Consider the following 27,722-nt stretch of genomic DNA (forward strand, 5'->3'; position numbering starts at 1 on the left):
TCATTCATTTACTTCTTCCTTCATAGAGTATCTGTATCAAAACATACCTATGAACGATTTATAATTTCACCGTATACTTCTGGCACGATAACGATTGTCCAAATATAGTAAGATATTTCCGCCACAGATCTCGGCGAATCAACCATGTCTGGCAGACCTAAAACTACTACCACGATTCGAGCTGATCACAAGTTTTGGCGATGTTACCAGAATAGAGTAGACAAGACCTGTTTTATGGCTACATCGATTGACAGCAAGAGCTGCGTTTGGTGCAAGACGAGACGGGGTGAAGGGGACGACGCTATGACTGAGGAACTAATAACTATTGGGGAACTTGTCGAAGTAGATAAGAATGGATCAGAGCATTGGCATTATTTTTCTGATAATAGTTAATGGTAATAATGTTTGAATAAAGGGTTGAGTTCGATTCATGTGTAGTTAAGACATGTAGAAGTGGATGCCATGAATAGCTTATCCCTCCTCATTCATAAATGCTCTACTTAGATCGCCCCTTGTCCCCAGAAAACACCACGACCATTTGTACCAACATACACCAATCCAGCTTCATTTCCACTACCAGCCAACTTAGCGCCATCAATAGATCCAAAGCCCATAGACCCTTGAAGATCAGTCCAAGTCTTTCCCATATCAGAACTACCGTATAGCTTTCGTCCAGCAGATCCTGTGCCAAAAGCGTACACGTTCCAATTGCTTCCAGCACCGCGACCAAGGGCAATCTGCTCAGTCTTAGTCAAGGAAGACCCAATCTTGGTGAAGGTCTCGGCAAAGTTGGTGCTGCGGAAAATGCCGGCATCGGTGGAGACCCAGACTTCGCCAGCCTTTGTGGGGTGTGCTGCGATGTCACGGATGGAACTTGCTGAGGCTAGGGAGCCGGCTTTGGAGAAGGTGGATGCAGTGTTGTTGGAGACGTAGAATGTTGATCCTGAGGCGCCGTAGAAGAAGTCGTTATCGCGCTTATCACTGGCGACGAGCGATCCAGATGGAAGACTAGATACGGAAGAGAAGGACGCTTCTTTCTCGGATCTCAAAACACCCTTCTTCTCAGTTGACCAAAGAACGACATCTCCATCAGCAGACAAAGCGATGGAACCACCAGCCTGAGAAGCAGCGGTACCACCGTGAGCCTTCCATGATTTACCTCCATCGGTAGACAAGGCGGCTTGAGGAGCTTCACCATCTGTGTTACCTGCCCGAACAACATTGCCGACCTTGTTTCCAGCGTAGTCAACGCTGACAGAGGTTGTAAACATGGGGTTATCCCAAGCAGATTGAGGTGACTTGTTCAGTACACCCTTGTTAGCAAAGGTAAATCCACTGTCGTCACCTACAGCGGCGAAAAGCTCGCTACCACCAGGAGCAGACTTCACGTCCAGTACAGCGAATTCCTCAATGCCATCTGCCAAAGACTCAATGGTGACGTTGTGCTCAGTATCCCACTTGGTAAGATCATGTCCGCCGTAGACTGTGAGACCAGTAGCATACAACCAGTGGTTGCTGTCAAAGGGATCAATAGTCAAAGCCTCAACCATCCAGCCCAAGCGCTTGGTGTCGACGGAGATAAAGTTCTTGTAGATCCAGGGCGCCTTTGGTGTGGAGATGCTGTAGTGGTAGTCGAGGTTGCCCTGGGCGTTGTAGTTCCAAATAGTAGACCATGTTTTACCCGAGTCTGTAGATCGGAAGAACTGGACATCGGGGTACCAAGAGTTCAGAGCCGCAACCATGAGTGTTCCAGGCTTCTTCTTGTCAAGTGCCAGACCACCGAAGCCGTGGTAGATGTTTCCAGGTGGCGTGATGTCCTTCCAAGAGTCTGCAGCAATGTCATAGCGGTACACTGCACCGAGAGTGCCATCGTAAGGTCCCGCTCCATCGCTGTAAGATAGATACAACGCCTTTTCTTTCGCTTCGAACTGGCATTTGTGTGGGAGAAATTCTTTAGGCTGGCCAGCAACTGGCTTCCACGTTTTACCAGCATCGGTAGTAACGTAGACAGAAGCAGTCTTCTTATCCGCCACGCCGACAAAGATTCTTGATGTAGCACCGTTGATTAGGGAAGAAGTAGAGTCGAAAGTGACAAACGCCAAACCTTGGATGTCGCTGTTGTACCCAGAGCTATCACTGGGGTCGGGGATATAAGTGCCCACGTTGGTGAACGAATCGACCTTTGAGAAAGTCTTGCCAGCGTCTGTGCTTCTCCAAAGACCTTTTCCGCTTCGGGCGCCGAAGTAGATGATTTTGGAGTTTTTGGGGTCAACAGCGAGTCGTTCACCCATTCCACGGCCAGGCATGTTGCCACCGACTTTGAAGGGAAGTTCGGTGAAGGACCATGTTGCGCCTTTGTCGTTGCTGATTCCGATGGCTCCATTGTTGGGGTCCCTTGGCAATTATTAGAGTATATCTAATGAATAAATAGGCTCGCTTACCAGTTGCTTGTGTACATGCCAACTGCGGTGAGAACCTTGTTCGGGTTGTTAGCATCCAAAGCCACGGCATCAATACCCCAACGGTTCCTACACAATGTTAGCTACTGATGAGACGTAGAAGCGTGTTGAAAAGTGTACCAGTTTGAGTCCGTAGCAGTGTTGTCAGTCACAGGAGTCCATGAGTCGTCCGGGTTGAGACGATACAGTCCTCCAATATCTGTTCTGGCATACGCGACACCCTTGGCGGTAGGATGGAATTCAATGCCAGGCGCGAAGCCACCGCCACCACCCATACGGACATTCTGCCACTTCAAGGCAGCTTGGACAACGCTCGCCGAAGCGAAAAGAAGAGAGAGCAGCTTCATGATGCTGATATCTGCAGATTGATCATGCATGCAGAAAAGTGCTATAATTCGGCCGTACTATTATCACCTTTTATATATGGGGTTTCTCGAAACCTGATGGTTGTTAACATATGATCCGGAGGTCATTTGCAGCTTCGGATATTAAACCTCCGTGCCGAAATAGGAACAAGCCAGGGGTTTTAGAGTCCAACGCCTACTTATGATCATTGTAAACTGAAGATTCACGGAGTTCATTGATTTTGAACAATTTGGGCTACGGACATGTTGAATTCATTTTTCCACCTACCAGTTGGAGTTAGACGTCCAGTTTGAGAAGGTTGCGGTCATTTGAGGTGATTCGGATGGACGGGCCGTGATGTTCGGCACCGATATCCAGCCATGCCGCATCGGTATTTCTATTCAGGCTGAACAAATTTGGATAGAAACTTTGCGAACGAGTTATGTGAGTACCGGAATTCATCATGTATAAATGCAGCCTATACTCCATCTCCGCCATCCTTCGGAGTATCTTTCTTAGAGGCAACCTGTGAGGAATAAGCTCGCCGAAGGAACTCCAAGGTACTTGAATCTTGTTGGCTGCTCCTCTCAGCATAATACAATGTTCGTTGGTCAATCTCTGCGCCCTTTTCAACCAGTCTTCTGACAAGTTCAGCTTCTCCACGTTTGACTACCAAGTCAAGCACGTTGTATATGTCCTTCTCTAATGTCTCTCCAGCATTCAAGTCGATGTCTTTCGCGTCGAGAAGCAGATTAACTATTTTGAGATACCCATTTAGTAAGGCCAACAGAATTGGGGTCTGGTCGAGATCATTCGTTGCGTTCACATCGGCGTTATTCAGGATTAATAGTTGAACAATTTCGTGATGTCCCTCTTGGCATGCGTAGTGTAATGGGGTCCGATAAGTGTAGTCTCTTGAATCCACGGTAGCTCCCAAGCGAAGAAGCTCTTTAACAGCTTCCAACCTTCCTTCTTTCGCTGCCCAGTGCAAAACTGTTCCAAAAGAGGCTGCAGAGGTGAGGTCATCAAGATTGGCGCCATTCTTAGCAAGTTCCTCAATAATTGACAACCTGTTACTGAGAGGCGCTAGATGCACTGCTGTCCTACCTTCTTTGTCTCGTGCGCCAGTGCTGCGGCGGAGGTGTTTGATGAGGCCCTCGTTCCCTTTCAAAGCTGCCAAATGGATGGGAGCTCTGCCAAAATTATCCGTGACAAACTCATCCGCAGGTTGTCGAACATAGAAGTCCATCTTTCTAGGCCCCCAATACAGGTCCGTCAAAGCTGCGCAATGTAATGGCGTCATTCCATCGATACCGACTGCTTGAACGTCTGCGCCCTTGCCGAGCAGCGCATCGATAGCTTCATCGTGGTCGTATACGTAGCTGTAATGTAGCGGAGTCCACTCACGAATGTCGGCAGCGTTTACATCAGCTTCTTCGTTCAGCAAACGCTCAACCCAGTGTCCTGACTTTGACTCGTCTGTGGCTATTGCATAGTGAAGAGGCGTCCAGCCCAGAATATCCTGGGAATTGACATGTTCGCGGATTTCGGCAATGAACATCATATCAGTCTCTTCCACATTGTCATGACCAGCCACTGGATGGTCGTGATCTGAGTTGTCCGAAAGACTAGCAATTCGATGGTGGAGTTTGGTGAAGTTACACATCTTGATCTCCCCCTCTTCGTCAGGGACATTCGCAAAGATGTCGTCACCCCACCCACGCCTCTGGTAGCGATAAAGCTTTTTCAGATACTTCATGAACCGAGGGTCAGTTTCATTTTTTAGCAATGATGCAAGATCGTCCCGGGCTTCTTTTGCCTCGTCAATATCTTTTGTTCCTATGCCTTGGGCATCGTCCAGTATAATAGTCAGTGATCGAACGTATTCAGCTATTATTGCCAGTGTCTTTGTGTAGATATAGCTATCCACGCGGAAGGACTTTGCAAGATCAAAAAGCTGTCGATAGCAGCGAGCCGCAGCGTTCCAGTTCAACAGTCGCTTGTGCTGTATGGCCTTACGAGACATCAGTTCAACGATAGAGTCGAGTTCTCCAAGTCTTGACTGTGAATGGAGAGGAGGAATCAGGGAAAGGTATGCATCGTGTAAATCCATAAGACCTGAGTCTTGGATAGCCCGTGCTAGTTTTGATAGACCATTACAGCTCAGATGAAGGTGACTCCAGTCCTGAATGTGAGAAACATTGGATGACTCTAGCTCTGAGTGATTTTCAATGGCTTTATCCATCTGTAGAGCAGCAGCCCAGGTGAAACTGCTGAATATGTGTCTAGCATAGAGGTTTTGGAGAGTTTCATGGGATTGAACTGCTAGAAATACCGAGTCCTGGGTAGGCGACGGGGGGCTGCACGGTTTGGCAGCGGCGATGCGTTTGGAGAAATCAGATCTTTTTGTTCCTATAGTTCGCCATGAACTGGTAGAACTTAGGCTGCAATTGTCTTCCACCAACAGGTCCTTGGACCAGTCAGTGGGCATCCACCACTTGATAGATCGTCTGAGCTCGTCAGTTTGTTGCCCAAGAAGGATCAAACCTCCTCCTGTTTCCGAGCCTTTTTTTCGAAACCATTCATCGCTATCCATCTTTAATGGAATTTCAGAAGCATAAAGGCTCGAGTCTCTTCCATTTAATTGTCGCCTTTTGTCTATTGAACAAAGCCATAAAGACAACACTGAATCGATTTCATCGGCACGACACTTCCACTGGTGATCTCTTCGCTTGAGGGTAAGGACAACCGGCAAAGTCTTTTCGAGACCGTTTGAGTCGATAACCTGAACTGCCACCGTCCATGTGAATACATCTAACTTGAAAGTCGAACAGAGAGCATTCATTGTCACCTCTATTGCCTCCGAAAGCTGTGCCGCCTCTGATGATGTTGGACCTCGCCAATCAGCCAATTGCGCCAGCCTTGTTCGTATATGCAATATGTCCTGGCCTTTGTTGATTGTTTTAACCACAGTGGACTCTTCCAAAGGAGGGACGATGTCCTTGACTGGCTTTTGAGTCTTCGAAGAGGAGATATTGGACGGTTGGGTGTTGTTATCCGATGGTTGTGGAGGAGTTTCATCTTCGTCAATCATTACCGTCCAACTTCCACCTTTTGATAAGCCAAAGTCAAATTTCTTGCCGGTCGTAGGTGACCCAGATTCATTGCTTGGATCCGGATTTCCCAATGCTATAGCTAATCCATCCAGCTCGAAGCTTTCCCTTAGTTCGATATCGTTTATAGGCGCAGTAAATCCGCGTCGAACCAACGCTCTGACGATAGTCATAAGTATGATAGCAACCAGCTGACTGACGGATGCGGACCAGTGCATTGCCCTTAAGCCGATGAACTGGATGAAGAATCCTGTTAGGCAAATAGCAGTTGCAACCACCGAAAGGTTTATCGGCCAGCGTGGTTCCTGTTGTTCGTGTTTCCTGGTAACCTCGTTCCCTGGACCGTTGCGTTGTGAAGTTGTGATCATTTGCGGGCAGTTGCGCGGATATAACGCAAATGACTTGAAAACCTGGTCGCTTACAGTCTGCTTTGACTGAAGCCAAACCACGTGCAGCCTGTAGCCTTGGGTAGGTGTATAACGCACTTCTTTAGTGCTACGATTAATGACGTGCGCACAAATAAACACACCAGTAACGAGTATGATGGTGCCTGCCGTGGCAAAAGGATAAGCATAACCAGTGATCTTTTTGCCGTCTTTCTTGAGCTGAAAGTCTGGATGATTGGCGATGAGTCCAAAATAGATGAGGACTCCAAGCTGCAACATGCAACCGAAGCTAGCGGCTATATATAATGGACGTCGGGTCACCTTTTCATAACGATTTAGCGTGATATTGGGAGCTTGAGTTGCGGTATTTCGCAATATCACCATTTCGGGCGTTGGATTTGGTTGTTCTCTGCTTTGCTGTTCCGGAGGTTCCAAGGGTAATGAGGGCGGGCTTTCCACATCTATGGAGCGAGGCCGTGGTAGGGCCGACTTCCACAAAGCCTGGATCCAAGATGTCAAATTCAAGAATATGTTCCCGAGTGCTGGCGAGTCCGCTTCTGCCTTTAAAGTCAGTTGCTAATAATCTGTTGATGCAAGTTGCGTACCTTGCTTCTCAACGAGATCTTCCCTGACTGCATCGTCTAGACGTGCGAACCGTATTCGCTTTATTTTGTCGGTTTCAACGCCTGGAGGCAATAGACAAATGAATTCTTTCACTGGGGCTAGGCCTTGACATCTCACCACATTGTTACCATTCCATAACTCGCATGTTTCCTGGGATGTAGATGACATGAGCTCCATCTCAGCAGCTGACATATTCTCTCTTGACCTTCCGATAATTGCTTTAAGCCATATAGGGCCATTAACTCTTATAGCACTGACGATAGTAGTAATTATGCCGAGAGGAGCCATTGCCAGAATGATATAATCTGCAGAACCTAAAGATTGGCTTAGAAATTGCATAGTAACTTGTTCTCCAAATAGAGCTAGCAGACTAACATTCGTCTTGCTGTCAGTAAGATCAAGGTGAAACGATGCTGTTGGCTGGTCTTACGGAGCTAGGTCTGAAAATAAGTTGTCACTAAAGTCATCGCCAGGATCTGCTTTGATGGCTGCTGCGAGCACTAGCAGGAGTAGAAATGTGTGTCTCATTCGAAAACACATTTTCTCCGGAGACTAAATGCTTCAAAATGAGATGGTCTTTAAATGTTCGATCTAGCTTCAGGACAATGGAACAGATATGTAAGAACCTTGGGCATGTGTGCTTTTACGGTGAAGGAACAGGACTATTATCGACTGAATATAAAGGGACCCCCAATACAAAAGCGGGATTGATGCATGGTTGTTGCCAGCTCAAGCTGCTAACGAAATATTTGTGCTCCACACTGATCTCTTACCTATAACCCGGATCTACATATGTGATCGTTGCATTCTTGGCTGACTGGTAACTAGGCTCCGGTGCAGATAATCCAATATTGAGGCTGGCGTTCAGGACGATCATTACAACTATGCCTGCAAACAGGAAGCGCACCAATTAACAATACTGGATAGCTCCGCATATAATTGGAGATCGCTCTTATGATATGATATGATCTACTACTCAATCAATGACAATGTTCAGCCAAGACCCATGTGCTTTGACCTCCGTGTGGCGGCCCGTTTACTACAAGGCTCTGAGAATATCTCCTCGAACTCTTTATGCCACTTTCCATTCCCGCTGAAAACAACTCTGAGCAAGAACATAGATAAAACATTTTAGCTACGACTTAGAATCTTTCTGAATTTGGAGCATCTTCAAGTCGAATTTCCAAGGCACAAGGACATCAAGCGAACTACACATACTCATTATATGAGTTGATCTAATGCTTAAATATTTACCCTGGCTCCTTTAAGATGTGGTGAGCTGAGACAAAACTCCTGCAGAGTGAGATTATGGTGATGAGGCTTTCAATTTTGGGCAGAAACAGCCAAACAGCTACCAATCAACAGTACAGGGACGCATGAGCAGTCACCCAAAATCTCCATTTACGGTATTGACTTTCATATTGCATTTATTGAGTGGCCTCAATTCTGTATGCGCGATTCATACTTGCGAATAGACCCGCCACGAGTTGACCTGTACAAACCTGTGACTCACTACTAGATCATACAGAGACATTTTTTGGTTGGATTTTCTTTACCAAAATGATCCGTGTTGTTCGGCTAGCAGAAAATAAAGTCAGTTATGAATATAGGTAGACCGACTTACTTTTGGCCCAATATTGGCTGATAGGCAATGAAGGCTTCGAGTTGTGCAACGGTTAACCTTGCAAAATGATCCACCACGGCCTCGCTAAATAGACCTGTCAGCACAATCAATGGATCAACGCCAATCAGGATTAATTGTAGCATGGGTGGTCCGAAAGACTTGGATGGCAAAGCCGTCACCCTAGTCAGCTTCGCAACGGGAACCGTATTGAGTTAAAGATAGGCTAATAGGATAGCTGAGCCAACCCCGGAAACTTAATTGTGACATGGTCAACTGTGATATCTGTGTAAAGATGTCTTGGGAAAATCCTGTTCTCCGCATGGTAGAACTGAGCTTCGGCATATATTTTGTATAATCTGGGTCATGCAATCAACGCCAACCCTTACTGCTCTCCATATTGTGCCTGAATGAGCCGAATTGACTGATAAATCCCTAGACCTAGTGGAGGAAACCACAGCCTCCGAGTTGATAAATAGCGACTTTCACTGTTACTAAAATCTCCTTACACTCTACTTCACGGGAATCCCATGTCATAGTCTTTGCCGACTTCCAGGCCGGTGTGGTTGGTTGACACTGGCGGGGAGCCATTGCGCCAGCTACAACAAACTGGTCGTCTTTTTGCCCTTGGCTATATATGTGGTAAACAAAGGATTGAAGAAGCCAACCTACGCAAAATTGATCAACTCCAGCAAGGTGAATCTGTACAGGAAGGGCCAGTGGCTACATCTAGTCAAGATGCGATGGGTATCATCAAGCTAGTTGATGAAGATACCTCTGGGTTAACAATCTTTGCATTGATTAGAATGACGAGTCAGTGAAACAGGTGGAAACGGACAAAATAAGTGGCATCTATAGATATGCTTTTGTAAATATCACGGCTACCCAAGAAAATCCATTTGGAATTCTGGTTGAGGAATTCATGAGCCATCCGTAGCGAAAGTAAACAAATGAACTCATGACTAGGTATACGAATATGCTACTCAGATATGTGTTACTAATTGCAAGGGTAACGAGGATATTCATATTGCTATTGCAGTTTCTATTGCAGTTGTTGACTTCCGCCTCGCAATAGGCAGTTAGGTCCAGCGGAATTAAGCAGGGTAATAAGCGATTACTTGAAAGTTCTCAGGGGGCAATACTGGAGTGCCATGGATATTAGCGAGAATAAGCCACTGATTCGAGTACTCTGTACCTGAACTAACATTACCAACCCCTGGAAGTAACTGTAACGTGCGAATAGCATACGTCAAATGAACAGAGTGTCGATCATCAATGCTGAAACGGTCATAATCTGTTCCTTCGATCCTCAATTCAGGTCAAGATCGTCAGATTCGAAGGCATTGCTTATCGATGCGCTTATCTAGACGCGCGATAGGGCTGACATGTCAGTAAAGCCTCCACTCTGACAAGGTTTCACAGATTCCTTCGCCTGGAAAGTCTAAGGTTAAACGGATCCGACATGAGGCTGTGATGTCAGGATAGATGTCGATTCGTCAATTCAGCTGCCATCCATGCATGATGATTGACTAGAGAGGACTCCAAAGACGAAGGCATGAATGATGATCTGAATTGATGAACTGTCTATAAGAACAACCACGCTCACCATTCACAGCTTGTATCATCATTCCATCAATTACTCACACTTCACAATCAACAGTCTTCAAAATGAGGATCTCACCACTTGCAGCGATCTGCACCCTCTTCAGCCTTTCTTCAGCAGCACCATGCACAGACCATGACGCACAAAGTTCACTCTCATTTGCCTACATGGTCAGCATTCTACTTCATTATCAATAATTCTGTCGGCTAACGAATACAGTATGGCTTCCCGCTTTACGCATTTGGCGACATTGCCAGGCCTTTGCTCGCCGCAGGTGTCCCACTGATACCCAACATCAACCTCGCTTCGCCAGAACCGAATGAACCTGGTGCTGTTGGCGTTGTGCGACCCAATGCTGATACGATGTATTCCATCTTGTTCATGGACTTGTCCTCGAGTGACCTTAAAGTTACTGTCCCCGAGATCCCCGACAATCGATACTGGGTGTTTCCTTTTTGCTCACCGTAAGTCTTCAAAACTTTCTATGAACGCGGAATCTTATTGTTCACAGATATGGCGATGATCTGGTCAACCTTGGCAACCTCGGCGGTAGCAAGCCTGGTGACTACCTGGTTAGGTACAACTCCAAGAGCTACGGTCTACAAACCGACAATGTCCCAGAAGGCTACGTCGGCGTCGTCAACTTCCCCATGCCATACGGCCTCGTAAACTCCCGAATCGTCACCGACCGCACAGATGAAGACGTCGCTATCGTCGCGACTCTCCAAAAAGGCTTCCGCGTCCGTCCTGTTCCTAGATCTGGAAAACCTGTTGCTCCAAGACTCGACCTCTCCATGTTTGTTCAGCCCGAGTACACGGCACAGAACCAGTCACTGTACCAAGCGGTCATGAATACTGCCGCTGCTCTTACTCCACATCTGCCACCTTACGTCGTCTCCGATCGCAAGTCTGTCGCTAAGGACCTCAAGAAGGCAGGTTTCAAGGATGGAAAGTTTATTCAACCCGCAGGCACAAATTTGACCGCTGCGGTGAACACTGCCAACCTGACATCAAAGTCTTTTGCCTCAAGACCAGATGTGTCAAAGGATGTCGGTAACGGCTGGTCGCTCATCGCCGATCGGTACATCGGTAAATTCGACTCCTACTACAACATGCGATACCAGATTGGCCTCACTGCCTACCTCGCCCTGGCGCAATCAGAATGCGCTTACCCATCATACGGGTCATTTGATGAGACCATCTCCGTCAAAGAGGGCGAATCTATTATCTGGACGTTTACCGCGCCTCCCAAAATTCTAGAGGGTGGTTTCTGGAGTCTTACTGCCTACGGACCCAACCAAGATCTGATTCCCAATGATCAGGAGAAGTACATGGTTGGAGACAGAAGTAACTTGACGTTCCCTGATGGAAGTTCGATCGCGGATGGCGGTGAGGGACCTTTTCAGGTTTTGCTTCAGGATTCGAGCATCGCGCCTCCTTCGAACTGGACTAACAAGTGAGTTTCCTCTGCTTTGGTGCGCATTTAAACGAACGGGTTGCTAACAAGTATAACAGCTGGCTACCTATCACTCCTGGAGGTGGAGATATCTCAGTTACTAGTAAGTCTACCCTCTTTCCGATGGCTCTAATGTTTTGCTGACTTGTTTCTAGTGCGATGGTATGGCGCTGAAGAAGAGATGGTTGATGGGACATATGTCCATCCCAAGATGACTCTTGTCGATGCTATCAAGGAATGATAATATGGGCCAGCAAAGACTTGTCGGCTGTTGATACGTTCGACGGCTGCATGGGTACAAGGTTTAGGTAGTGGATAAATCCCAATTTTAGATGTTCTCGTATCTGATGCCAAGTTTATCCACCGGGGGGTTTGATGTTTTTATCTGATGTTGAAGCTCGTCCTTGGTCCAATAGCTAGAGATTCCCTCCATTTTATTTATGCAGTTCGTTTCTTTCGAGAATTGTTCCGGCTATCAGCGGAGATACAGAAGGTTAACAAACTGTCCCGCCACTTTTGTTAGTTCTTACTGTGTCTGAGCACATTGGCTTTTTATGCTTTCTATGAATGTCCGTATTCTCCAAATTTAGAATCATCATCAGTAGGATTAAAATCTCAAATAGGCTAATAAAAGCTTGGAGTTTTCTACATACACCGCTATTTTTATTCCAGCACTAATGCATATCTCTCTGCATCCAAAAGCATCGAGACCGTCCGCTTCTGACGTCAAATCATCCATTTCGGCACTTCAATACGATGTCTCCTATAGTATTCAGTCTAGACTGAACCATCTGACCATGACTTGTACAATACGAGAAGTTCAAAAGCAGCCCCGATACGAACTGCAAAAGAACTCAATCCCTGCCACTGACCAATCAGACCAGCCACGTTCTTGACTAAAGAAGTCAATTACGAACAATCTGAGCCCAGCTGATCTGATAGTTCCAACCTTGAGCGGTCCGAACCGCACGATAACCCCGCCTCTTGAACGGCTAGAACGCTCGAAGCAACACGAGGCGTTGCAGCTTCATTGCGGGGTGATGCTTGCCAACACGAGCTTATTGTCGGATGGATCGGCTGTGCTGGAATGTGATAATCGTAAGAGGAGGGGGATAAATAGAGAGTGAAGTCCTCACCAATTCTCAATCTTGTGCCATCAATTCCAACAACAATCTCTCACTCAACACAACCAAACAACCTTCATCATGCAGCTGACCAACCTCTTCTGTCTCGCCAGTGTCCTGACCTCCGTGTCAGCAATCACCGGTAATAACCAACCCCTCTCTCAATACAACCCCAACCCCGCTAACACTTGACCTCAGTATCCTACGACCCAGGCTATGGCGAAGCTGGCCGCGCCATGACAGCCGTCTCCTGCTCCGATGGCACAAACGGCCTCATCACGCGCTACGGCTGGAAGACTCAAGGCCAGATCCCCAAGTTTCCCTACATTGGCGGCGCGCAGGCCATCGCTGGCTGGAACTCCCCGAGCTGCGGCACGTGCTGGAAGCTTACCTACAAGGGCAAGAGCATCAACGTCTTGGCCATCGACCACACTGCTGCGGGCTTCAACATTTCTCCCGCGGCGATGAACGCTCTTACCAACAACCAGGCTGTTCAGCTTGGTCGGGTTGATGCGACTGCTACTCAGGTCGCTGTTAGCAACTGTGGATTGAAGAAATAGGTGCGATGCTTTGGGTGATGAGATGGGACGGGATACGTTTATGATCGTAATGTTTAGTAGTACATTAATTGATATTACTTTAATCTCATACGATGACATTCATATGCCGTGACATGTAAGCTTGTCCCGTGACGAACGGGAATAATTGCCACCAAGTCATTTTCTTTTCCATTGCTTATTGCATTCAGTTGTGCGACGGTTTATTCCTGTTCTGATTCATCGACAGTGACGTATCACAAGATAGAGAAAAAAAGACATGTAACCAAACAACTGCTGACACGACTCATGCGCCATAGAAAAATCAATGCATAAAACCCGTTTTCTTTGAACCAAGTTTTCTTTACTTCTCCTTATTCTTATTTGTTTGACTAAATCATTGCAACTGCGGTATGACGTGCTAAAGCTATATGTCGTTGTTGTATAACTAGTTTGTTCGCGCGTTTCATATTCCATTCCGTGCAGCTAGACACGTCAGTAATAAAAAGAAATCATGACCACGTCACTAGAATTATGTGCAGGAACTCAGTATTAAACTTGTACTATGACGATTCATTAGATATATTCAATAGGATTCTTGATATAGCACAACAGTGATGTTATATCTCGTTATCTTGGAGACAAAGACGAGTACCTGAAGTTGGATACCTCTCAAAAACTAAGTATGATAAAAAAATAAAATAAAAAAAAGGCGACATAGTCCAGGCTGTTTAACGACAATGGAATTTGGAGACATTTTCGAACGCATCGGCTATTGCAGAGATTCGTTAGATTAGTAGCCATTTAGACAAGAAAGCGAGATGCTATTTATGGTGCTGGCTGTGTAAATGACTTGCGATTGGACTGAACATTGATATCAGCACATGTAGTACCGACAGCAAGGTACCTCGGAAAATATCGTTTGACCGACATGGCTGCATAATGCTAACAAGTTTGTTATACTTGGCTGCTCAGCCAGTCATTGTGCTATTTTCTACGTCTTGATGAGTTGTTCGGATAGTTCGGACGATCCATTATCAACTTAACAACGCTGACATGTAGCTTGCAGGATGAGATAGGATTCTCCATGACGTTATGAGGCCAGGCTAATACTCGGCTGCAGTTGATCCTCTGATTCCTTGTAAGCATGTTAGTCAGTGTCAATATGTACCTGAATGTCACTGTGTAGCTCAAGTCACAAACAAACATACAATCTGTAACTGGTGAAGCACCTCCATAAATATACGTATCACGATATTCAACTACCGGCAGTATCTTCCGAATTCAGGTTCCATCGCAATATAAAAACCAGCCACCTGCCCAACACAGGCCAAAGCTCATTAAACGTGCAGCAAGTCATTCGGCGTTATTCCCATCGCGACCATGCAGGGGCGGGTACGCCACATGCAAGAGTCACAAGGTCCCCCGAAACTGCGAAACAACTGGTCCACTTGCATCAAGGATCACGCCCTCGTCACATCCTTGCACCCGAGGAATAAAGTACTGGAACCCGACGTTGCACTGATTAACGTTTACATTACCGCCCTGACCTGAGACGACCCTCTGTTTGTTTTCTTTTGCTGCTTCTGACCACTACGCGCGCTGCCCTGACATGCGCATAATGCAGTGTTGGGGAGGCCAAGATGACTTGTGGTGGACCACCCTTCCTGGCCTAATTTTGTACTGTCATGCGTTGGCATAACGTCTCTCTGTCGGGGAGTGTCGGTTTGCTGCCGAGTGATTCATGAGTTGAAGTGTTATACAGCAGTGAATGAGGATATGGTTATCAAGGTATATAAAGGATAGATGGTTCTTGTTTCGTTTGTAGCCTTCTCGTGTAGATCTTGCCTTGTATCAATATCATACTATTCAATTTTTCATAATCACAACACAATGCGTCTGTCTACGACACTTCGTCTGTTGGGTATAACCCTCCTGGCAACTCTTGCGAGTGCTCAAGCTCCTGCACCAGCAGGCTGGCCACAGTTCTGGTTCAAAGGGCAGGTCACAAACAAAGAAACATTCAAATACAATCCCACCAACGAGTTCATCTTTCCTAGTATTTTCCATGCTGGACAGTATCTAGATGACCCCCTAGGAGAATGGTATCTCTACTATGCTCCACACGAGAACCCAGGCGGTATATCTCTCGTGTACTCGGATAGTCTCGAGGGTCCATGGAAAGAGTATGCCAACAACCCAATCATCTCGAACAAGTGGGACTCTCACTATTCCGTGCCACATGTATCCAGTCCCGATGCTGCATGGAACGAAGAAGCTGGCCGCATGTTTTTGTATTTCCATGGAGACAACTCAAAAACACGCTGGGCAGAGTCTAGCAATGGCATCGACTTTGAATACGGCGGCATAGCAGTTAGCAATGAAATGGCCAGCTCCGAAACCACAGAGTCAAGCTATGCACGCGTTTTTCCTCATCCCAACTCGGCATCAAAGTACAAATACGCAATGTTCTACATGGCCAACGAGAAGGACAACAAGCGCAAGATCAGACTCGCCGAGTCAGTAGATGGACGCAAATGGGTTGTCGCCCCAGACTACGTTGTCGCAGGTAAAGGTGTTGAGGGTGATGATTACTCTGGTGCCAACTACTGGGTCTGGAGAGGACAGGCATATGTGATTTATCACAGTTCTTCGGGCAAGATCTGGGCTCGGACTATTGATGCGACGCTACGAAAGGTGGGATCAGAGCCAATTCTATTCTACCAGTCTCGTGGACAGGGTCAGGATGTTGGACGCGTTGCGGCTCCTGATTTTGCGACGTCTGGGGAGAATAGTTATTTGTTTTATGAGTCTGGACCTCGATTGAAGGGGACGATTGCTTGGGCAAAGATGCAGAAGCAGACGGCGCGTTTTGTTGAATGGGAGGCATAGAATTATATTTAAGAGTTTTTGTTTTGTGTAATATAGTTTTAAATCCCATGTCAGATCATTAGTTATCCTTAAGATCTCCTTAAGCTGATGTTTAATTATGTCTGTCAGACTGTTATCAATTCCGTTGGCTGACTTGACAGTTGTTCGCTACCGCTTCCCTTTTTGTTGTAGCGCACTTCCAGGGAGCTTGGACGTAAAATTCAGACTCCAGGGGAAAGGTCTGCTGTGATGCCCTAAATCTGGTGGCCCACCTGTCAAGCTTCTCAGGCCGCTCACGCCATCGCCAAGGTGGACTCTCTGCCAACCCCAGATCAAGATCAGCTGTATCAGCTACGAACCCCGTTGTCTGTTTCATTTGCGTCATTGCTTCTTTATTCCACAGCTTCCATGGGATCCCTCACGATGACTCCTCTCTCTTCTCTACACGTTAGTCAAGTTGGGCCGCAAAACCAGCTGGCGAGGATTGATTGGCGGCCTCCCTCTGCATAAACAACTCTGACCAATTAGATCCATCATCTCGATAAGCGTATCCATCTCGAGTTACCGCCTTTTTGGCTTGGTGCAGACTGCAGACCCTCCAAGTATCCACGCAAGACGCTTTGCTCCCTTTGACCTCTCACTCACACTCTCTTTGGCCATCAACCATCTCTCCTTCAACAACCAAAACATGGGCATCGAGGAATTCTTCACAAAAGCAATCCGTGACAAAAAATTCCAATCAGCTGCCTTCGAGGTTGCCAGCACCTGCGCCTCCGCGTCCCCCGTCGTCAAGATCGTCCAGGCCGCCAACAAGATCGCAAAGGTTGGAGATGCCGTCCAGCATGCCAACGAGTTTCTGGCGGGCGCCTCTCAAACCATGAAGGGCGCCCAGGCAATCCTCCCCCAGATGCACATCATGGGCCAGTCCCTCGTCGACAGCGCCAGGCTGTTTTCACAGTTCTCCATGGTCGCCACCACACTCAGTGCTGGCGCCAACATCATCCAGACGTACCAGGGTATTCAAGCGCTGAATCTCATCGCTGCGAAGCTGGGCGATATTTCCGACAGCCTGCAGGCCCAGGCCGCACTTACCGCCCAGCGAGACTTTCCACAGTACGTTTTCGACATGATCAGAGAACGTCTCAGCCAAACCAGCGTCGACACGGAACGAGATCATTGGTTCTTTCTCTACCACCCCGACACCGATTGGTATCCCAAGTTTTTCCATCTCGTCGAGGAGAAGCCGCTAAGTCCGAGATTCTGCGGCTACACGAACCAGCTCGACACCGTATTCATGTTCATGCTCGCCGCTCGAGAGCGCATCACGAAACGAGAGATGGTCAAGTCGAGAAAGAGGCAACATTGTCGACCTGTGCAGCTGCACCTCATCATCCCCGCCTACCAAACGATCCTGATCCCCGAACGAATCAAGATCCCCGAGGAGATTGGCGATTTTGTTATCGAAGGTCGCATCAACAGCAACAGACCTTTTGTTTGGCTCAACCTCCCGGACGAACAGCAACATTATACCTTTGACGTTGGCATGTGGAGTCCCCCCGAGTCAGGCCTATGGGAGAAAGCTTTGGAATGGATGGGCATGTCCGGAAAGCTCAAGATATCGGATACACCACGAGTGCTCGGCGTGGCAGAAAGGGTCTTGATGATCGAGGATGAAAAGCGCGAAATGACCATCCAAGAGATTACAAACGGCGGGTCGACAGAGGTCATCAAGAGGGCTGCTACCGAATCAGCCCTTGATCTTGTCGAGGTCAACAAACACCAGTCGATGCCTCTGCATGAAGGTCGCACCCGACGCTGGCGCCGAAGGGAGCGTAGTCGTTAAACCAGTGACGAACGAGGGAGGGAATATTTGAACATTTTTTGCATAACGAATAAGGCGTTCTGGGAGGTATAAGTCAGACGACATACAATATCAATCATGAGGAAACATACACAGCTTGTTAGGGATCATACATACTAGATTGTTAAACGGTAGAGCTTTGGAACGAATAGCGAGCAGGGAATGAATAAGAAATTTGTTGGATACACTTGATGACTCTTAATGGAGCCATCTTAACTTGACGTCGAACCATGTCTCTACCTTTTCCCGAAATGTCCTTTGTTTTGATGGAAGTGGTTCTGTTGATAGTGCAAAGGTTTCCAGCTCCGTTAATGCTGTCGGCAGATCGTCGTTGACAATGATCAAATCGTAGGTCCCAGGTTTCGCAGCGTAGTCAAGTTCCTTCTTCGCCTTTGCAAGTCGCTTCTGGATGGCGTTTTCATCCTCCGTCCCCCGACCACGAAGCCTTGTTTCTAGAACCTCCAAGTTCAGCGGCGCGATAAAAACATATCTTGCACTCATCCTCTCGAATTTCTTCATCGCCTTGACACCCTCCATATTAATGTCGAACAAAGGCACCATGTGTCTATCTATGGAATCCTCGATGGAATGGAATGACGTGCCGTAGTGGTATCCATTATAAACAGTGCATTCAACAAATGCACCTTGCGCGTAGAGGTGCTGGAATTCCGTCTCCGTCGTAAAATGGTAATGCACATCTTGGATTTCGTCAGGCCGTGGAGGACGCGTGGTGTGCGACACGGCAATACTAAATGTCTCGTGGTGTGACTCGCATAGTTTGGTGAGGAGTGTTCGTTTCCCGACGCCCGAGGGACCTGAGATGATGATGGGTTGGGAGGCGTGATATGGGACTTGATGCATTTTGGTTGACTGTGTGTGTAGAAAAGGTGACAAGATTCCTTGGGGAATAATGCTTGTATTTATATTCTGATAAAGTTTAATGCTGCGGGTGATTATGTGGCTGTGATTGTGTGACGGATTTGGCACGCATTCTTTACAAGACACGGCAGGAAAGTCAGATGCGCGGTCTCATGTGAAAGTGAATCAGATAACTCTCTGAGTCACTGAACCTTTTTAGACTTTCGCCTAAAGTACATCAAATACCATTGGCTTGGTCGTTTAATCTGACGTGTTGCAAGCAATTCTGCTAAGTAATGCCCAAACAGCGGTTAGTCAGCAGTTACAGGCATATTACATTATCAAATTGAATCACTTGACTACTATTGTCTTTGTACTGTTGTACTTCTGGAGTATCGCTGTCAAGCTTGTATATGTTGATGAGTTATCCTTATAGTGGAATAAAAAAGATGCTCCTAACCGAAGCATACCTAACGAAAATGCAACGGTAGTCAAGCTTGTATCTCTGTCAAGATGGACTGTGCGCCGCCACAATTAATATCGCATAATAGATATCTTGTCATCTACGGATAGCAAAATACTGGGAAAGGTCTTTATCTTGCATATTATTTCATTGCACTCTCAAGAAATATGAAATATCCAATCATCTTGTCTCTCGCACTTGCCAAAGCCACGGACATCCTCATCTGTACACTCTAGCTGTTTCCAGCCGGTAGTGATGGCATCGTGAGCAGCAAACGAGAAGAAATTGTGTTCTTGAACATTCTAATCTTGTCAGCTGTTTGGTGTTGTTTATGTAGCTTTCTTGATTTACGGGGTAAAGCATAAGTTTATATAGAGATTCGCTGCTGACTGGACGATTAGCCTAATTCTGATTGGGTATTGGATGCTTTGCCTCGTTCAATGAAAACGTGACGACCCATGCAGTATTCGGAGGCTTCGATTGACAACATGACAAGATTTGCGAAGATATAAAATAGGTCTTGTTCAAGAAATATTATAACAGGGGTTGTTTCTCAGCTAATTAAACGAAGTCCGGGCTTGTCAAATATTGGCTGTTAGGTTGCCTGACTAGACCTCTCTAGTTCAAGCTCTGTCAACTATCGATTTAAGCTGAAGGACTAATCAATGTTGGGGTGATCCGCAGCAAGTCCAGAACTCGCTACAGCAGATCTTTGTGTTAATCCCTGCAACTATTACTCCCCTTTATAATGGGTATACCGCCTACTTTCTACTTCTTTTTTCGATTCGTACGCTTGTTTCCAACTGAGGTATCGTCCATTGCACTCGTTAGACCAAGATGCGTCTGGTATCTCTCGTTACTGTTCTGGGCGCTGCGCTCATCCCTGCAGCTAGCGCCCGTCCTGCGAACTGTCGTCCTCAAAAACCGACAACTACTTCTAGGGTTTCTACTTCGATCACAACTTCTGTCGCTGGTGCCGAGACTTCAAGCACAGATGCCGCTTTTACCACTTTCACGACGTCTTCCGAAGCGCCCAATGTGATCGGGACCACAGAAACCGAATCTTCACCTGCTACTTCTGACATGACACGCGCTGTGAGCGAATCCAGCAGCGTTACCACCGCAGTGGAGACAACGACCACTGAGTCTGCTTCCGACACCGTCACCCTGATCACAACTGCCACCACCACAGCTGAAACGAACCCTACAGAGGTATCTATAACCGAGTCAACAGGTGCCGATCAGACATCTTCTGCCGCAACAACTACTATTGCGACAATAACCTCTGAAACAACGATTGCCGATACGACTACTGGTGAGCAAACGACCGTTCAGACAACCACTGCTGAAACAGCGGCTACTGGCGAAACGACTACAACTTCCGAGACAACAACTGCTGCCGAGTCGACCACCACGACTGAGATACCAACAACCACCACGGCAGCTCCTGAACCAACTAAAGCTCTCCAAAATGGCGGCTTTGAAGATGCGATGGATAGCGCCTGGATATTCCAGAGCGGAGAAATTATCGCTGATCCTAACCTTGCTCACTCCGGCTCCAACTTTGCGTAAGTCTTGTCTTCTCACCGTAATGCATCTGGCTAACGTGGATCATGTAGAAAAATCGACATCCGGAACGAGCAAGCTGGAGGCCAACAACACATCGAACAGATTACCAGCACAAGCAATACGAAGCAGTACACCCTCAGCTACTACGCCACCTTCCTCTCTACTCCGAATATGAAGCTCGGTAACGGGTGCTACATTTACGCTCTCCAGGACAGTTCGCTCATTAACGCACCGACTTTCTATTTGAACGCCGACACGCTCAATTCATACCAGCATTTCACACATACCTTTACCCCATACAATAACAACTTTCTGCTCTCGCTGAGAGTCAGATGTAGCAGGGGCATGGCTACTACCTTTTCTGTCGCCATTGATGACGTTTCTATCGTCGAGGCCGTTTAGTTAACACGGCTATTCTTCATTTCAACATTTAGCGGTGCATATACAATAGACGAAAATCGAGCTGTTGTCTGGTTCTGGGTCTATTCAACTGAACGTATTGTCTCTACATCATTATTTAACCTTGGTCCAACTTCTCTTTCAGTCACCTGAGACCTTGTCAAATTCATCAAAGTGCGAGAAGATGACAACAAGTTAATCAGAATACGATGGAAATTCCCATTAAATCACAGACCATATGAAGCAGCAAAATTTGGTGGTATGATAGGCTGTTGGTGACAGGCTGATGATGAGAGAAGCTGTGGGTGAGAGATAGGTACTGTCAGTGAGATGCTGTTAGTGGACAGGCCGTCGGGCCAGCTTAGGTCGCGATAATTATTTAACGTATAAGGTGAGCGCATCCACTGTAACGCGCGCTGAGCTAACCGCTATAAATACACACCGTTACGTTCAACGGCTCGTCCTCAAATCTGCTAAGCAAGGTTACGCTGATGCGCAAATGCTCACCTTTGGTCCATATGGTTGGGCAGGGAAATAAACCGTCAAGTTACAATTGTGTCTTGTTTCGCCGTCGCTGAGATTATTTTCATCCTTCCACTTCTAGCCGTGACTTGGGCTTCACTTCGCAAATTCGCAGTATAGATATGGGCTTCTTCCTCTCGATGGCTTTTACTTCGCCACTTGGCCTGTTAGCTCATAGTTTCAGTGCAGGTGAATCTCAAAGACAGGCTGATTGACTCTGCCTCCACAATACAACTTGCGCTGCCACTATTTTGACGAGATCGACAGGACTTCGTCTAGCGCGAAGGAAAGTGGAAAAGCCATGAAACTGCCACAATTCTGGATCGGCAAATCAAACATGGCCATGTAGCACGGCATGTCATTGTGGCTGTGGCTATGCACAACCGCCCGGCTTTGGTGTTGTCTCAGGCTTTCTCAAGGCACAGACGTCATTTATCAGAACTTGCTTTATAGATCGGACCTTTGCATTCATTCTGCTCGCTTATCATTTCCTCAAACTTAACACTTCTCTGTATAAGAAAAAAATGGCGACAAGTTCAGGCTACACGCAATTAGAGCCATCGTTGTCTCAGATTCGCCTACTCCACCTACTACCCCTACAGACCAACAATCACCACCAATCATCAGCACCATGGCATCAATGCGTCAACCTAGAATGCACCTTCGAGACAGTGCATCTGGCCAGCGCTCCACCCTATGAAGCCCTATCATACACATGGGGCGATGAACCCGCCTCTGTTCGCATTCTTCTGAACGGAAAGGAACTTCTTGTTCGGCCCAATCTAGCCTACGCCTTGGCTGCTCTGCGTACCTCGGAGCCTCGCGTGCTATGGGTTGACGCACTATGTATAAACCAAAAAGACACCATGGAGCGCAATCATCAAGTCGGGATGATGGGCGGCATCTTCCGTCGAGCAGACCGAGTGTTGGTCTGGCTTGGAAGACCCAGCTCAAACTGGGACTCATCAGTTGCGGGCGCCCTCCAAATGGCGAAGAGAATTGGAGAAAACCCTCCGACTTGCAAACTTCCACCACCTCCACCTCAGCCAAGCCCTCATAACGATTCACAATTTATCGACTGGATCAATCTATTCCCAGAAGAGATCGAACCACGAACGGACAAGGAAGAAAATGAGAAACGTCTATTCGAGTCACGCATATTACATTGGCGAACATGCCAAAATCATGAATGTCCATGCTGGCACGAAGACAGAAAGGAACGTGTGAAAACAGAACGTGAGAAGAGTACATCGAAATGGCAGGATCGTCTGGACAAGCAACGCAGGCGATGGCGAGATGTGAAGGAGGAGCATGCACAATACAAACGGCGAGTGGAAAGACTCCCCGCCATGATCCAGGACAGACAAACAGACCTCCCATTCTTGGCGCCCATGGAAGAAGATCTCAAGAAGCTCGGAGCTGAAGAGGTCAAACAACAGGAGTTGCTCAACAAACTAAGGAGGAAGGAGATTCAGCACCTCGACTTATTACAGGCACCTCAGCAGCGGCTTGTACAGGACTTCCAAGATGCTCAACTGCGAGCCTACCAGGAATTGGACAATGCAAACCTTCAAAAGTCGCCAGAAGCTGGAGTGGATCCTGAAGGTGGAAAGAAAACTCGTCCTATCGCCCGCGTTTCTGGCCAGGTTGATCAAGACGAAGGAGAGATCGACAGGTTGTTCCGCGAGATACTAGCCGATCTGGGAGATTTCCAGCGATCAATTTATAATTTTCGCAAAAAGGTCCGGGAAGATCTGACATCTCCACTCCTGAGAGAGAGGATTTCTCGACTTAACAAGATGCAACAACTGGATATGGATCAGCGACGCGGCCTAGCCAAGTTACGAGACCGATTACAGGAATGGGAACAGCCAATAGACAGAAGATACGCAACAGGTCAGCAACTGCTTCAATCACAAGTTGGACGATTTGAACAACAAGTCAAAACTTGGGAGAGTCTTCAAAACGAGCAGATCGAAGATTTTGGGGACTTGCCCAAGTTCATCGCCAAGCAATACGAATCATTACAGAGCTTTGCGGATCTCGAGGAGACCAAGTTACGCCAGGGGAGAGACTCGACAGATGCACTAGTGCTCAGCAACAGCATGGACGAGTTTTTAACCGAAGACGAATTGCATATCTCAGAAAGTGTGAAGAGGATTAAAAAGGACATACTCAAACAACAGTTTGTCCTGCGAAGTACAGAGCTGAGGAGGTGGAAAATCGAGTTGGTTCTTCAGCAATGTGGCAGATGGCGCTCAAGCGTATACGAGATGAAAAGGAAGCATCGCGTCAAGCACGAGCTCCCAGAAGAATCCATCAACGCTCAGCGTGAATGGATCCGACTTTGGAAGGACATGTCAGCGTGGCAAGCCAAGGAGTGGCACGATATTGTCTTTGCTGAGACCGACACATCTTTCGGTTTACCAAATCTCGACCTTCTCAGCCTGGAGGCGATTTGCCGCTTGCCATACTGGAGACGGCTTTGGATAGTTCAAGAGGTGCTCTTGGCGAAAGAGTTGGTTTTGTGTTTCGGAGACAACGCCAAGACTACCACATCTTGGGATCTATTCACAAAAGCCAGAGAGTCCTTGGAGCGGGTACCCAGCTTTTGGCAATTCAAGCCAGTTGTCAGCGCATCGTTGAAGGAGATCAAGAATGCCTTCCCCCTTCGCCTCGACAAACTACGGCAGGATACCGGGCAATGCTGGTCATTGCACAACCTTGTGGATATTACCATGGACTCCTTGTGTCATGATCCTAGAGATAAGATATATGGTCTTCTTGGTATTACAAGCGGTTTCAAGTTTGGAGATTTCGACATCAGATACCAAGATGCGGTGGAGCATGTTTACCGGAACGCCATTTCATGGTATCATTCGAAGCACGGCGAGGATGCAAACTCTCCCAATCTGGTGAGATTTAGCCAGCTTTTGCAATTGTCGCTCAAGAGCCACCAAGACAAGTCAAGCTCGAATGCTACGACATCAAGCTCGAATGCCACGACACCAAGCTCAAATGCCACGACACCAAGCTCAAATGCCGATACACAAAGCCCGAATGCCGTTCCACCCCCAATCCCTCTTGATATGAATCTTTTATCTGGATACACGGATGATTTCTGCATAAAGAGAATGCTTGGTAGCCCTATTCTGCCAATTGACAAATTGATAGGGGACAAGGCCTTGATGCAGACACGACATCGGGACTGGATCAGTACTCTAGTCGAGTATTTCGATGATTCAGGGTTTCGGGGGCCAAAGACAGCCATCGAAGAGGAGCTGCTGTATCTTGACTCGATCAGTACAACTTTGTCCCTGCCGACGTCTTCGGCATACGCGGTTGTAGATGACTGCATGTCTGACAAACCCGGCCCGCCGATACATTCCTCCCTTGACATACCAGGACAAGGGCAAGAACCACTTTTCTTCGTTACTCTCGAAGGCGAATTCGGTATCTCGTCAACTTGTGTTAGAGAGGGTGATCTCTTGTGCAGGTTCCCGGGCTCAACTTTGGGTGTGATTCTTCGTCGACGAAACGGTCGGTACGAGTTGGCCAGCAAAGCGATCATGTCGTCCATCACGAAAACAAGCACTTCCAATGTTGATGGCGAAACGTCACTTGAACGCCCGGTAGATTTCTCGAATGATTCGATTCAGAGCCATTCAGTGACTAAAGGCGAGAGTTCTCAGACTGTGCAATTGATGCTTGACATCGCATCAATACTATCCCTTACAACTCCTCTGGAAATTGTCAGCAAGCACGAGACACGACAGCCTCTTTATATTCAAGAAACCTCATTCGACTGGGACGAGTTCATCGCTTCGGGTTGTGATGTAGCTCCTAGCCCTCCAAGTCAAAAGCAAGTAGCTCAGACACCCAATGACCCACTAGAGATTGAGCAGGAACCAGCACCCACGATTACTACAACGTTTACGGTGAGGACCAGGGTGTTCTCATCGGAACTGACCCACAACATGTCGAAACTCTTATCGGGCGCACCCATGGTCAGCCTGGATATCAACGAGACATACACGGAATTGAGCTATCCTGACCCCACAACTCTTTGGTCTAAGGCGCCCGTCAATCTCCGGTCTGACAAGCCAGTCAATGTGCCCACCACAGTGACAAACCCGCAAGAAGAGACTCATACCTCGAAGCCACGCACCTTCAAGCTGTCAGTATCCCTTAAGCGACTTGGATCTAAACCAAAGATTGGAGCATTGGAAGCACCGACAGATCGGTCGACACCAGATTGGCAGGGAGGAAAGATACTCCAGGCAATAAGTGGGTGGTGGAATCGCTAAACAGATTGAAGACAGTAGTAATGGAGACATTCTGGATTTAGGAAAAGGCGCAAGTTTGGAGTTTTGTATTTATTTACGATATTTAGTATTGAAATGTTCAATTTTATACTTTATGGTTATCTCTATACACAGGAGAACTAAGCTGTTACTCTGATTTTCATAAACCACGTGTTTGGACTGTCTGGATTCCAGTTGGGGGAACGGTGTGATGACCATGTATCTTGCGGCATCGTTAAAGCCAGTATTAGTCTTTAAAAATGTGCACCAAGTAAATCCCATCAGCCTTTTGGTGTTGTGTATGCAAGAAAGTTGTCATGAACGTCATTGCACGACATTACAGCCACCGAGATCAATGTCACAGCACTAAATTTGACCCGCTCGCCAGTCTAAGAGCACAGCCTCACAGGGCTGAGAACAATCATCCGTCCTTCCAAGCCTACGAGCATTACCGGTAAGAGGCCTCAAGAAATACTTGGTACGTCCATTCTGCCTATCAAGCAAACGGGAACAACTGTTTCGATTTTAGACTAAGTCAAAAGTTCATGGAGCCATTGATCAACAAATAACAACCAGCATCGCGTACAACTCACCCAATGATGTGACCATATTAGCGATTGAGACCAACTGTAATGTAGCTTTTGGACTAAGATAGCGCTTGCTAGCCACTGTAGGATTCGGCCTGACAAAAGATCACAGCTTATTCGTCCCGAATGGGTTAGTTGACTGTCATCCTCCATAAGCGATTCCAGCGAATACAGAGGCAGAGGTTTCATGCCAGATCCTTCTGCAACCTGAGCCAGATGTTAGCGGAGCCGAATAATTTAGCGATAAATTAGAGCACAGCCTCTGTCTGACAAGGATCTAAAGCTTTAAAACCACCTCTCTCTCCCTCGATTGAAGCTCAATTCATAGCATCCAATTAGTAGAAAATGTCGTTCTTGAACAAGTTTAAAAAAGAGTTTGAGGGGCTCAATTTGAGTGACCGTCCGGGTCAGCAGCAGGGAGGTGAGATGTCGCTCATCCCAGGATCACCTTACGTTGGCTAACATGCAACAGGACCCCCGCCAGCACCAGATGCACACGGGAGCAACTCTTATCAGAGTCAGTATCAAGGACAGCAACCTTACCAGGGAAACGCACCATCTCCGTATTCTCCTCCCCAACAGTCATACAGTCCAGGACAGCCCCAGCAGAACCCAGGTTTCCAGGCATATACTGGTCCACCTCACAACGGGCATTCATCATTTAGTGGACAGCCGTATCAAACACCACCACAGCAACAACATTACTCAGGTCATCAACCTCCCAGTCCTCAACCACCACCAGCGTACAATTCTTCTCCTCAAATTCAGCAACAACCACAGCATCAACCATGGTCACCAACACCAGCTTCCATGGCGAGCCCACCCAGTATCCACCCAGTCCATTCCCCTGCCGCACCCGTTGCTCCCTATGGTGTTCCTCACCCAAGCGCGCTGCCATGTCCAACACCACCTCGTTGGATCCCTCACTGGTCAGAGAAGGACCAGCAGTGGTACTATGTTGAAACCTCTGGTAGAAGCTTATGGCAAGCGCCATCTGAACTTCCCCCACTGGCTGGCATGC

At 47.3% G+C, this 27,722-nt stretch overlaps 11 protein-coding genes across 11 annotated transcripts; 7 read left to right on the forward strand and 4 right to left on the reverse strand.

Moving 5' to 3' along the window:
* The first annotated feature begins 6 nt into the window (after positions 1-6).
* On the forward strand, positions 7-407 carry FGSG_13835 (uncharacterized protein). Its single transcript, XM_011326830.1, has one exon. The coding sequence runs from the start codon at positions 145-147 to the stop codon at positions 391-393; it is 249 nt and encodes an 82-aa protein (XP_011325132.1). The 5' UTR covers positions 7-144; the 3' UTR covers positions 394-407.
* Positions 408-500: 93 nt separating this feature from the next.
* FGSG_11208 (uncharacterized protein) lies at positions 501-2,806 on the reverse strand (the record flags this gene model as incomplete). The annotated part of the gene is made up of 3 exons (XM_011326831.1): positions 501-2,394; positions 2,442-2,528; positions 2,580-2,806. The coding sequence occupies 3 exons, from the start codon at positions 2,804-2,806 to the stop codon at positions 501-503; spliced, it is 2,208 nt and encodes a 735-aa protein (XP_011325133.1).
* Positions 2,807-3,282: 476 nt separating this feature from the next.
* On the reverse strand, positions 3,283-7,467 carry FGSG_11207 (uncharacterized protein; the record flags this gene model as incomplete). The annotated part of the gene is made up of 8 exons (XM_011326832.1): positions 3,283-5,622; positions 5,773-6,076; positions 6,340-6,373; positions 6,447-6,530; positions 6,685-6,804; positions 6,909-6,944; positions 7,056-7,132; positions 7,358-7,467. The coding sequence occupies 8 exons, from the start codon at positions 7,465-7,467 to the stop codon at positions 3,283-3,285; spliced, it is 3,105 nt and encodes a 1,034-aa protein (XP_011325134.1).
* A 2,749-nt stretch (positions 7,468-10,216) lies between these two features.
* Positions 10,217-11,848, forward strand: FGSG_11206 (uncharacterized protein; the record flags this gene model as incomplete). Its single annotated transcript, XM_011326833.1, has 5 exons — positions 10,217-10,321; positions 10,371-10,615; positions 10,663-11,607; positions 11,667-11,710; positions 11,763-11,848. 5 exons carry the CDS (start codon positions 10,217-10,219, stop codon positions 11,846-11,848), a joined length of 1,425 nt encoding a protein of 474 aa, XP_011325135.1.
* A 928-nt stretch (positions 11,849-12,776) lies between these two features.
* Positions 12,777-13,381, forward strand: FGSG_11205 (uncharacterized protein). Its single transcript, XM_011326834.1, has 2 exons — positions 12,777-12,873; positions 12,930-13,381. The coding sequence occupies exons 1-2, from the start codon at positions 12,813-12,815 to the stop codon at positions 13,289-13,291; spliced, it is 423 nt and encodes a 140-aa protein (XP_011325136.1). The 5' UTR covers positions 12,777-12,812; the 3' UTR covers positions 13,292-13,381.
* Positions 13,382-15,160: 1,779 nt separating this feature from the next.
* Positions 15,161-16,159, forward strand: FGSG_11204 (uncharacterized protein; the record flags this gene model as incomplete). The annotated part of the gene is made up of 1 exon (XM_011326835.1): positions 15,161-16,159. One exon carries the CDS (start codon positions 15,161-15,163, stop codon positions 16,157-16,159), a length of 999 nt encoding a protein of 332 aa, XP_011325137.1.
* A 667-nt stretch (positions 16,160-16,826) lies between these two features.
* FGSG_11203 (uncharacterized protein) lies at positions 16,827-17,981 on the forward strand (the record flags this gene model as incomplete). The annotated part of the gene is made up of 1 exon (XM_011326836.1): positions 16,827-17,981. The coding sequence occupies one exon, from the start codon at positions 16,827-16,829 to the stop codon at positions 17,979-17,981; it is 1,155 nt and encodes a 384-aa protein (XP_011325138.1).
* Positions 17,982-18,145: 164 nt separating this feature from the next.
* Positions 18,146-18,873, reverse strand: FGSG_11202 (uncharacterized protein). Its single transcript, XM_011326837.1, has one exon. It carries the CDS (start codon positions 18,858-18,860, stop codon positions 18,198-18,200), a length of 663 nt encoding a protein of 220 aa, XP_011325139.1. The 5' UTR covers positions 18,861-18,873; the 3' UTR covers positions 18,146-18,197.
* A 1,530-nt stretch (positions 18,874-20,403) lies between these two features.
* Positions 20,404-21,291, forward strand: FGSG_11201 (uncharacterized protein; the record flags this gene model as incomplete). Its single annotated transcript, XM_011326838.1, has 2 exons — positions 20,404-20,888; positions 20,940-21,291. 2 exons carry the CDS (start codon positions 20,404-20,406, stop codon positions 21,289-21,291), a joined length of 837 nt encoding a protein of 278 aa, XP_011325140.1.
* Positions 21,292-22,334: 1,043 nt separating this feature from the next.
* On the forward strand, positions 22,335-26,117 carry FGSG_11200 (uncharacterized protein; the record flags this gene model as incomplete). The annotated part of the gene is made up of 1 exon (XM_011326839.1): positions 22,335-26,117. One exon carries the CDS (start codon positions 22,335-22,337, stop codon positions 26,115-26,117), a length of 3,783 nt encoding a protein of 1,260 aa, XP_011325141.1.
* Positions 26,118-27,362: 1,245 nt separating this feature from the next.
* On the reverse strand, positions 27,363-27,695 carry FGSG_13836 (uncharacterized protein; the record flags this gene model as incomplete). Its single annotated transcript, XM_011326840.1, has 1 exon — positions 27,363-27,695. The coding sequence occupies one exon, from the start codon at positions 27,693-27,695 to the stop codon at positions 27,363-27,365; it is 333 nt and encodes a 110-aa protein (XP_011325142.1).
* Positions 27,696-27,722: the final 27 nt, after the last annotated feature.

This window comes from Fusarium graminearum, chromosome 3 (assembly GCF_000240135.3).
Source record: "Fusarium graminearum PH-1 chromosome 3, whole genome shotgun sequence".
Lineage (NCBI taxonomy): Eukaryota > Fungi > Ascomycota > Sordariomycetes > Hypocreales > Nectriaceae > Fusarium > Fusarium graminearum.